Source organism: Drosophila rhopaloa, unplaced genomic scaffold (genome assembly GCF_018152115.1).
Source record: "Drosophila rhopaloa isolate 14029-0021.01 unplaced genomic scaffold, ASM1815211v1 contig_2, whole genome shotgun sequence".
Classification (NCBI taxonomy): Eukaryota; Metazoa; Arthropoda; class Insecta; order Diptera; family Drosophilidae; genus Drosophila; species Drosophila rhopaloa.
In genome coordinates, this window is record NW_025335083.1 from 18215672 (window position 1) to 18227534 (window position 11863).

The 11863-nt window shown below is 37.3% G+C and overlaps 1 protein-coding gene across 3 annotated transcripts; it reads right to left on the minus strand.

Moving 5' to 3' along the window:
* Positions 1-6006: 6006 nt before the first annotated feature.
* On the minus strand, positions 6007-9018 carry LOC108046474 (chymotrypsin-like protease CTRL-1). 3 transcript variants are annotated; one of them, XM_017126169.1, is made up of 6 exons: positions 8827-9018; positions 8656-8756; positions 7173-7330; positions 6989-7034; positions 6780-6934; positions 6007-6713 (listed from the first exon to the last, which is right to left on the minus strand). In XM_017126169.1, exons 1-6 carry the CDS (start codon positions 8839-8841, stop codon positions 6064-6066), a joined length of 1125 nt encoding a protein of 374 aa, XP_016981658.1. In that variant the 5' UTR covers positions 8842-9018; the 3' UTR covers positions 6007-6063. The 3 variants fall into 3 exon arrangements, with proteins under 3 accessions (XP_016981658.1, XP_016981657.1, XP_016981660.1); XM_017126168.1 differs by having other exon boundaries at positions 8656-9018; XM_017126171.1 differs by lacking the exons at positions 6989-7034; positions 7173-7330 and having other exon boundaries at positions 8656-9018.
* Between the last annotated feature and the right edge of the window lie 2845 nt (positions 9019-11863).

The following is an 11863-nucleotide window of genomic DNA, read 5'->3' on the forward strand; positions in this document are numbered from 1 at the left end:
AGTATTAAATTTAAAGAGAATTAGTTTTCATTTTGAGTTAGTTGAAATGTTAGCTCAACACCAAAAATTTCTGATAGCCAATTACAAGTGTCATTAGTTAATTTTAATTTAAAAAAATAAATCTAAATAAAATGTTAATATCTGATTTATATTAAAAAAATATTTATTTATTTTATGGCGAATCAAATTTTAAATCAGTAATAATAATCATTTTAATTTCCTGCCAAATCCAGAAAATGTGTTTAAATTTATTTTAAGTGAATCGGATATGGGTATTGTTAATTACATTTTTTATTCTTCTCATCTTCTAGATGTGGTTTTTGTTATTGTAATTAAATGTTGAACATTATCTAAGTTTTTAGATTGTGGATGTTTAGAATGTAGGCCTTTGTGTTCAATAAGTTAATTTCCTGCATGTTTCCTGATTACTGTTCACTGTCGCATCAATCTCGTGTAGAGCTTCGTTTCTCAAACAAATTTTAATAATTGAATAGCTTGATTGGCAAGTACTTTTAAATATACAAGTATTTTTAGGCATTGAAAAATAAATTTGTATACAGGTAGTCCGGGAAGAAGGATCGAAATAAAAGTAATCAAAAAAAAACTTTGCAGACAATCGAAGAGTAATAACAGGGGAAAATGAAAAGTAGAAACGGTTCAAAGGAAGTCAGAATGAAGAGAAAAAGAGTGATGAACCAAACAGCCATTCAATATAATAAATCACACCTTTGTCACCCAATGCGAAAACGTATTTTTTCCAATTAAAAGCCAAAGAACGTTTCCCTGCAAATTACTTTAACCTTTCGTCGGCCACCGGGTCGCCGACATGTAATTAGTTGACAAAGGTGCTCGTGCTTGTTGTTGTTAGCTGGGCTTGGGCCGGGTTTAATTGAATTTTTATCTTGGCCGATGTGGCTTCTCTCCACGTGTACCTCAAAAAACGTGGAGACAGAAGGAATCACAAATAAAAGATTTAATTTGGAAAAAAGGTTGAAACTCAATGGCTATGCAAATCTATGGAAATTCAACAAGCCTTTTACTTCAGCTAAAGAATCAGAAATATTTGAAGTAAAGCAATTTAAGCATTTTCTAATTTCAATTGTTAAGAGTGTATTAATCAAGTTGTTTTATCATTCTTCTTGAATAAAAAAATAACTATAATTAATTACTTAAATATTAACTTCCATCAGGTTTCTATTCTATAATCAATTAACCTTATATTAGTCTCTTCAATTAAACCATAATACATGGGGACATGACTTGTACAACCGAAAGAAAAACATAAATTTAGATTTTTATTTGTAAAACAAGAAGCCCCTATTTTATTGCCATGAACTTGGTACCTCTAAGCCCCGCCTAAATATATTCGCTTGTCAACATTGTTGATTTTGCGCCAGGGGCTTCTTTGTTTCGCATTTGGAAGCCATTGTCAGTAATTGTTGTTGGTTTTCGCGTTGTCCTGCCACAGAAACAGGGCAGGTGGTAAATGGGGAAGGTCCTGGGAGTGGCATCAAACCGCAGCAATGTCAACAGCATAAGCCGATTGCGTGGAATTTCGCCATTGTCCCCTTCGATCTCTTCCAGGGAATTGGCTGCTCTGCACAAAGTCAAATGATAAGTCAATTGTTTGGCTTGAAATTCCCGTTGCCCCAGCAATCCCGCTCTAGCACTTAGAAAAAAGTATATCCGGTTTTTAAATTATAGAGAATAAGTACTTTATTTAAATCCAAGTCAATGAATTGTGAGATTCTAATTAAGAAAGGGTATTCTCTGACAGGAAGTAAATTTGATAGCCATTTGACATAATTAAAATAATTAAGTTAAAAAAACATTTCTTTATGGTTTACCTTACAATCTTCTTTAAAAATTGGAAAAGCTTTTAAAATTACGTTTCAACCAAAAATAAATCTAAAAATATTTATTAATTTAAGACAACGAATTTTATTAAATATTACATGAACACCATTGCTTCGTTAAATAAAAAATATATTTATATATATATTTCCATCATTTTCGTGTTGAATGCATGATTTCTTTTGAGTGTTTATCCATCCTGCTAAAATGGATCGAAAAGTGAAGCGCACATGAACAATTGGAAGCCATTGAAAAAATGCAACTAACGGCAGCTCTGGGTTTGCCTATTATTAGCCACATTTAGTTTCAATTTGCGGTCAGAACGATCTAATTATTTATTATCCCTGGCCCTGCCCTGGTTTGGTCTGTTGACCATGCCGCACATGGTCCCGTTCCTTCAAGTCTATCGCGGTGGCTTTTATGACCACCAATTGCGCTTAAGTGGGGCAGCAGCAACTTTACGAGCTTTCCTCCAGTTGTTCCCACTCAAGCCACCTCCGATTCAATTCAAATTGGCACGCAAGCCAAATGAAGTTATGAGTTTGGCTAAGAGAGAGGGACTAGATGGTTGCTTCAGATTTGCTCGGGGGAGGTCTTAAGGATTCGAAACAACAAGTGTGCACTTTGACTAAGTCATTTAAAACAGCCTTGTGGATACCCTAATTTTACAAAAATATTTAGACTAACATACCAAGGACTTCTTATCAAAAAGAATCAAAAATTTAAAGAAAAATATATGTATATAATTTATGACAGAAAAGATTATTTAAGACGTGGATAAAACCCATTGAAATTTTGGGTACCATCAAATTAACTTAAAATATATTTTATACACAAGTTTAAATTAATAACATTTTATTAGCATATCAATTTCACAGTTATAAATTAAACTTTTTATAAAGTAAAATTTATTTAAGTTATATCATAAATAATGCTACGTTAAAACGATAAATATTTTATATAGATTATCAACTTATCAAAATACTAAGCTTTCGAAACCCCTATTGAAATCGTATATACTCCGTATACTTCAACATCCTGCTCAACATTTGCAGAACAAACAGTCGCCGTGGGAAATTATTAGAGACAAATAAATTAAATTTTATAGCTTGGGTGCGCTAACACGGAAGGACGGCAGTCACGACAGAACAGACGAGGGCAGAAGTCGATGGAAGGGTCCCCGTTTGATTGGCGATTGTTTGGGGGCAATTATAGATTTGGCTCGCTTGTTTTCCGGGAGCCTCGAGTACTGGAGCTGGACGATGGAGCTCTTATAAATGTGCAGTGTGATGGCTGGTTATCCCTTTCTCGCCAGGACAATGGCCACTTCAATTTCCTTCAGCTCCATTTATGGCTGAAACATGCAAACTAAAAGTTAAGTTTTGTGCGAACTGCGAACCCAGCAGAATAACAACAAAAGCCGCTCGACTCGATGGCGTTTAACAAAGTTATTGGCTTCCTCCTGCCTCCTGCCTCCGCATCCCAGCGTTCTTGGCCATCATCAACACTCTGTCTCTCCGATGCGCCAGCTCTCCCACTCGGTTTCTTGCCACCTTTTGTTTTTTACAAGCACTTTGCAAATATTTATGGGTGAAAGCAGCGTAAACAATAAACTCATAAACTGCAGCGACGACGTCTGCGTCACAGGACACAGGACACTGGACGCAGGACCCCGCGGGTAAATCGATTTTTAAAATGAATTATGTTTGCAGTTATGCAATACTTATATATATTTATGGATACAAGTATGTAAGCGTCATGAAACGATATGCCCAACTCAGTAGCGCACAATGGCCGCGAAACCGGATATTGCATATACCATTTTAAAGTGTAAATTAAGTAACGATAAAAGAATATCCTACAAAGTTCAGATGTAGTAAAAGCTTTTTCACAGGATAAGGGTTACATATAAGTTATTGCAACAATTAAGAGCCTTCTTGAAAGGCATTATTTCGTTATTATGTTATAAAGAGTACCTTTTCTTCGATCATTTTCGATTGTACAATGCAGGCATATATTAACAAGTAAATTTCATGCTGTTTGTCCAGCACTTTTGTGTCATATGCCTTTGTTGGTTGGAAACCTCAAAAAAGGGCGGGCATATGTAGATACGGCGATGGCAAAGGACAGGCTGTGCAATTTATAAATTAGCTAAATATTTTAGCAGAGACTCCGACTGCCACATCCTGCTCCTTCTGACCAAACAAAACGCATGCATATGCATTCCGAAACTCTATTTGCTCAAAATTTTGAGTGCAGAAATTGCGCCTAGAAACTGTACTGTCAGTTGTTATGCAAACATTTACCAGAGAAGGGGAATTCAGCTATGGAAATTAGAGTCTACATTGAAATTAGCAGGCGACGCAGCGTTAACTATGTCCCTTAACTCTGAGGTAAACATAAAACGAAAGTCGGCGTATCAGTGCGAAAATCGCATAAACAATATTTTAGTAGGGAAAAAGAAGGGCCAGGGATAAAAACAATACACACTCTATATATAATTGCTAGAAATAAATAAACATTTGTTATGTATACACAAAGCTTTGCATTAAGTTTTTATTTTGTTTTCGAACTTAGTTTGTTTAGTTCGCAGATGTAAGTATAAGTAGATTGAATTTATTTATTTGTGATAAAATGCTTAAATTGTGTGATTACTATTAATCGATTAATTAGATCTTACCGAAAAGGTTATAAAATAAATTAATAAGAAACTTTTTCAATAACACCTAAAGCAATTGTATGTAAGCAATTCCATTAACAATAATAAGCTTAGTCAGTAATGGGTATACAATTGTCTGATGTTATTAAAATTTAAATGTTAATTTAAATGAGTTGTCAAAAACTTTTCTCGAATGATTTGAATTTTTGCAGGTAGCGTAAAACATTTACACAATTGTTGGACTTAGTCAGTTCGATTGTTGCAAAGGGCATTTTAGCCCAGGGCCGGAATCGTCAATTAAAAACTCGCATGGAATGTTATCTGATTTTATATTTCTACACTTCTACATACGATGTGACTGCTTTTTCCGACAATGGTCGACTGCAAACTCTTGTAATCCTAATGAATCCAGCACCTATTTATTTTTCATTGTGGGAAATTGTGCAAATGCCAGGACAACAGTTCGTTTTTGGGGGGTCGAATGCCACGCATATAGCAAGCCACATAGCCTGACCATCATACGAATGCGAGTGTGTTCAATTGTTTAAATGTGCCGTAACAACAGTGCAAAAAAAGCACACACAACCTAAAAGAAAATGTGGCCTAAGCTCAACGAATATGGATCACTCTTTTAAAAAGTAAACGATAAAAAAGATGGTGCTGTTAGCTTACATTTCTTATGAAAAGACGTTTAGCCTGCATGCCATTAGTTTGTATATTGGTTGGGATAGTAAACTTTGGGATTTACTTTCTCCAACATTTTACAAAGAAAGCCATTGGTTTACTGTCCCTAACTGCCAAAGTAACAGATATGTCTGCAGATCGGTAAGGGTATTAAAAACAAGACAGATACTGATGTAGATTCACTCCTGCTTGTTGTTTGCATACATCAGTCTGAGCTCGGGGAATAGGCGGCCAGGGGCGGAAGTGGGCAGGGCGGATTGCTGACAGATAGACAGTATTTGCTGCTATTTTGTTAGTGCTTGTTACTGTTTCACATGAGGCTTTGTCTCTCATCAGTTTAATTAGTTGGCAATGCTTTTGCTTTGCTTTTTGCCAGCCCCTACCCAGCACTTCCATCATACCACCCTGAAAAACAAAAGCTTAGCCGGAACAATAATAATAATTGCTGTGCATTTTGTTCTTGGATCTGCACATGAAACTCATGTTCGTGCTATGACATGTGTCGGCATTTATTATTATTGATTTAAATGTTTTATCGCGAAGATAGAATGTTTTGTTTCGGAAAATGCTATTTTCGTGTTTCTTTTCTTATTTGCTTTTTTTAAGGAAAGACAACTAAATTTGACATGCCGAAGCTTAAATACGCTTGTAGCTATGGCCATTATATGTTTTTTAGATGTATGAAATGTTTTTTTGAAATCGTAAAAAAATAATATATTTCGAGCGTAAAGCTTGTAGGCTAAAACAAACAAAGTTTTAAACAAAGATTTACGAACATTTTATTTGTCGAAAATGAGTCCTGCAAACTATTGATACAAATTATAATTATCTTTATAAAAATATAAAAAAGTTTATTATATTACACTTTAACCGAACCAATAAAATTGAACTGGATACGAAACTGGATATTGAACTGGGAACTCAACTTCGAATTGGAATGGATATCGAGCTGGAATATATTCGTTTGAATACTCAGGACCCGTCAAATCAAATGAATCATCATCATAATCATTCTCGATTGGTGGCCTTGTAGGTAGTCTAATTGCTGGTCTTATCGTTGTTGTTGTTGTTGTCGATGTCGTTGTTGTTGTTGGAGTAGGCGCTTTTTGACCATTGCCATACTGCCGCCAAACTCGGAGGATAAAATCAATATGGCCCAACACATCCGTGTAAACGGCTGCTATTTGGCATCTTTGGTTCGTGAAGCTGGCGATACCGATCTGGATAAAGCGCTGCTTGTTTTGATAGGTGATCATAGCTCCCAAAGGTCCTCCGGAGTCGCCGTTGCACAGATTACTATTCCAGTTTCCCGCACAGAACTGATTGCTCACTATGTTATTGCCGGTGTGTTGATTGCACACATGTGGAGACCGGCGCTGAATATCCAGTGTCCTGAGCTCATCGCTGTCCAGTCCCGTCTCGGTGTTGCCCCATCCAGTGCCGGTTAGCATTTGGATGCTGTCGATGTAGCCCCTCCATTTGGGGTCCCACACTATGCAGATCGGTCTGATGTTTTCTGGGCAGAGAATAAATTAGTTGAAATGGGGAAAATTTTGTAGACATGGAATTGAATTTAATCAACCTCTGTAAGTTACAGCTTTTGCCAGTCGTAGAATGGCAATGTCGTTTACATGCGTTTTCTTATTGTAGAGGCGATGTCTGAATCCTGCGTCCACCCTAACCTCCGGCTTATATCCTCCTTTAAAGCTTCTTTTAAACTCCCCCAGGCGAGCGAATCTGCAGAGAATAAATTAAAGAGTTTATAGATTTTTTTTTGTTAAAGCCACTTACAAAGTCTTTGGTGGAGTAAAGCAATGCGCTGCAGTTAATACCAGTCCTGTGAAAAATAAATGATTTAAAATAATTCGAAATCCATCTGCTCGGAGGCTTTATGTCTACTTATGTGTTCCATTGATTTTCATTAGAGTTATGTTTTACTCACGATTTTTATAAGTACTTATATTTATTTACTAACTATTTGTGATTAAAGTTCCTCCGCACACGAATGTGTCGTCAGTTGCCTTTAGAAAAACCATCCAGGGACTGGAGTTATTTTGTGTAATCTGTCCGTTAATAACACGCGTTCCAGTATTCGATTGAGCTCGAGTTCCACATAATGGGTCAAGGAATTGACTGTAACCGGGGGAAGGTATAAGTAGAAACAACAAAAGTAGCATTACAATCGCTGGCTTTTCCATTACTGAGACGTTTATTGCGCGAATGCCGGCGATCAGTCGGAATCTCGGCTTTATAAGGTCCACAATTAAGCTTATCAAGCTTTAAATTCCAGGAAATTTTTTTTCTCGCGTTTTCTTATTCTGATCTAGAGTTCGAAATAATTTTATTTATTGATTACAACTTTATTGATAAGCCCGCCGCATTTTTACTTTCTAGTATAGTAAAAAACTTCGCTCTACGAGTACCTATCGCAGAAATAGATTTAAAACATCCATGAGTATTTTTGGACCAACACTCGAATTGATTTGTTCGGTCTTTAGCTCTAATATAGCCAAAATATTTACCTTTTTGTGCTGGTAAGAGCCTAAACGATTGATTTCAGATTGTTAACGCTGTGTAAGCAGATTAATATTGCCCATTTTAAATTGAAAAGTATGAAACAAAACTGAAATAGAAAATTGCCATTTCCAAATGGAAAGCAGAGAATGCGTTTATAGACAGAAATGTGCATTTAATGGGTTGCAATTTCTAGCTTCAGTTCGGAGCAATTCAGAAATTGGCGTTTATTCGTTTTAACTGCCTCGTTAGTGAAGGCAGCGAAATATCTCCGAAAGAATGCTGAAAACGAAACCGCTTCCCTCCTCAAACACTGCCGCGCCACCCGTAGTCATCATCATCATCGGACTACCCATAGATTTATCGTTTTTATTCGCTGGAAATCACATTAGCCGAGCGTAAAACCAAAGGAGCGCATAAAAATAGTTCGGCAACTGAGAAGGAGTGCATGGTTGCAGAGCTCGAGCTTCGGCCGAACAAACCTCAATACAAGGTACCTCAGAACAGTCTTTAAGCATACTGGGTGTTCTAAAAATATTTCATAATATGTTAAATAATAATATTGTTATTAGGTAAGTAGATACGAAAACATGAACATTCGCTTCATAATTCATAATATTCGACAATACTAACTTCCATTTTTTTTATATTTGTATACTTGGCTTAACATTTAATTGAGTGGAATGTTAAGCGAAGTCTTATCATAAAAATAATGTATAGTATTTTAATAATTGGTCTTCCTAACCCACTTTCTTGATACCCTGTTTATCAGTAAGATGCACTTCGGGTCTGGCTTAAAATCATTTAGAGAGAGAAAGGTAAAACGTGATGCAGGGGTGCCAGGTTGGGGGAAATGGCGGTATATTGGAATGAAGGAGGGACGCTGAGCGTAGACAACGTCTGAAATAAAAAGTGTTTGAAATTATAGCTTTCAGGCGGCTTACCCGCTCCTTTTCAGCTGGCGCTCAATTCCATCCAACCGCCGCGATGAAAGTGCAGACCTCTGTTGACTAAGTGGGGCGAATGGGTGTGGGTGGCTTGGTCGCTTGGTGCACATGAAATATGAGTTAAGAAAATTGATGACAAACATTTCAACGTTTATTGCATAAAATTACCATAAAATATTGCATGCAAGTGGCCTTTTGTCTCTCCCTCTCTGTTCTTTAACGAGCAAGTGCTCGTTATAAAAATATCCCATTGATTTGCAGAAGAGTAAAGGCCAGCATAATTGCAACACGAGATGGCGTGGTAGTAGAAAATAAAGGTTAAGATTAAAATTTGTAGAGAAAAGAGTGTCAGATGCTTAACCTAGGAATACTTGGCAAAAAATAACATAAAACAGTATAGGTTGCATGATATAGAGACTACTCATTTTATATGACTGCAGGTACTCAAATTTTTAATTATCACAATATTAATTTCCCAAGCCGTATCTTTAACTATTGTTCCGTCTTGGGCATAATTAAAATTGATGAAGAGAAGGTTGGGTTGGAATGCAAAAGCCACTACTGCATTCCTCGCAGTTGCCTTTTGGGGCTGTATGCTGGCCATGTCAAATTTATCACTCTACTCCTTCAGTGGCCACTATAAATTGTTGCCTTTTGCCGGTGAAGATGCTGGCTTTGGCATCCTTTGGCCCACCGTCCCCCTGCTGCCACGCCCCGATCTTCTTTGCCATCGCTTTATGTTTTGAGTCCTGGACAGCACCGCAGGCAACATTATTTGACGTAACCAAAGTAATTTTAATTTTCACCGCAGCACTCGCAGAACATCAGCGATGGGCTGCCCCAGGAGGCAAAGGGAACGGGGACGGGAACGGGAAGCAGCCAAGTGGCACTACAATGCACTCCATGGAGTAGTGGGTGGGTGGTGGCCTGGAAACTGGGAGTCTGGTTACTTAAGCATATTGCAAATAGACTGCATAATGAGCTATGCTTTGCTTTCCAAGAGACTCAGGTGGAAATCGAGTGAACGATGGCTAACGAGAAATGGAGAAAAACGCATTGAACCAAAAAACGGCTTTGGCTCGGTTATAAAAGTGTGTTTTTTATGGAAGTTAAGTGAAAGCAAGATGAGATGGAACAAAAATTATAAACATTCGTTTTATAAAGTTGTTGAAATGGAGTGCAGTTGATAATTCATTTTTATACCCTTGCAGAGGGTATTATAATTTTGGTCAAAAGTGTGCAACGCAGTGAAGGAGACATCTCCGACCCTATAAAGTATATATATTCTTGATCAGGATCACCTCCTGAGTTGATATAGCCATGTCCGTCTGTCCGTCTGTCTGTCCGTCTGTCTGTCCGTCTGTCTGTCCGTCTGTCTGTCCGTCTGTCTGTCCGTCTGTCTGTCCGTCTGTCTGTCCGTCTGTCTGTCCGTCTGTCTGTCCGTCTGTCTGTCCGTCTGTCTGTTTCTACGCGAACTAGTCTCTCAGTTTTAAAGATATCGAACTGAAACTTTGCACACACCCTTCTTTCCTTTGCACGCAGTATATAAGTCGGAACGGCCGGGATCGGCCGACTATATCCTATAGCTGTCATATAACTGAACGATCGGAAATGGTGTTTTGTAAAGTTAGGAAGTTGAGATTTTCTATAGGTTTTATTTTTCGCCAATCAATCTGACCTACCGAATTTCATGAGAATCGGCCGACTATATCTTATAGCTGTCATATAACTGAACGATCGGAAATGCCATAACTTTGGTGTTTGTAAAGTTAGGAAGTTGAGATTTTCTATAGGTTTTATTTTTGGCCAATCAATCTGACCTACCGAATTTCATGAGAATCGGCTGACTATATCTTATAGCTGCCATATAACTGAACGATCGGAAATGCCATAACTTTGGTGTTTGTTAAGTTAGGAAGTTGGGATTTTCTATGGGTTTTATTTTTAGCCAATCAATCCTACCTATTAAATTTCATAAGGATCGGCCGACTATATCCTATAGCTGCCATATAACTGAACGATTGGAAATGCCATAACTTTGGTGTTTTTAAAGTTAGGAAGTTGGGATTTTTGATGAGTATTAAGAATGCATCATATGAATAATTTTGGAGAATATAAATTTCAGAGTATTCTGCAAGGGTATATCAACTTCGGCTCCGCCCGAAGTTAGCTTTCCTTTCTTGTTTAGTTTTAATATTGCTGGCTACCACAATTGACGGATATATCCAATGTAATTCTGGATTATAATTAATCAGCAAATCAATTTGAAACGCTTTAATTCCCAATTTTAGTGTTTTTCTAATCTTCAATAAATCTACAAAAAAACAATCGAAATACATACAAAAATCATTTTATTTATGTTATCTCTCTGACTGACTAACCCCCAAAATAAACCTAATTCACTTCTAGAGATTTCTAACATTCATGTATCTACACATTTGCAATGACATAAACTTGCACCGGAATTTGCATAAATTTAAAATGTATTCTGTATTCAGTAACGCCATAATTTAATTTAGTACCGCAATCAAGTGGTTCAAGCTGAAATCGTTTATTTTTTGCGAGAAATGTTTGGAAATTCGGAATGACAGGCGACGAGACCAACAAACACACACGTCCGGTGGAGTGGGACGGATAGTCCTTCAATTTGGGTGATCTGCTCGTAAATTGGTAGCCAAGGCAAACTCTTTCCCTATATTCAGTCGTAAAGCCAACGTATGCAAATTTCGTATTCACTTTGTCACACATGCACACAAATAGAAAAACACACACGCACACACAACACACATTCTCTCGCACGGAGGGAAGTCCCTTTTATTCGCACTCACACAGGCACAGGCACATCCTTGTGCATTCATCATCAGCCACATCATCATTTATACATTGTATTTGTCTGCCGTAGTCGTTGTTGTTGTTGTGTTTGTTGTTTTTGTTGCCGGTGGTCTGCAGTACATAAAACTGCTGACATTTGTTGTTTCCAATTTAGGGCAGTGCATCCCCGCCCCCTCCCCACACAATCACCACTTGCGTTCAAAAAAAAATTGGAAATTTTCGGTTAGAGCTTAACATTAATTGATTTAGAATTTGTGGAATTGAAATTATGTTGAGTTGACAGTTTGGGGATAAAGTCGCACACAAGCAGACTGATGAATGTGTTTCATCTAAATGGAAAAAGGTTTTGCCGACGGCTTATCGAATTAATGGG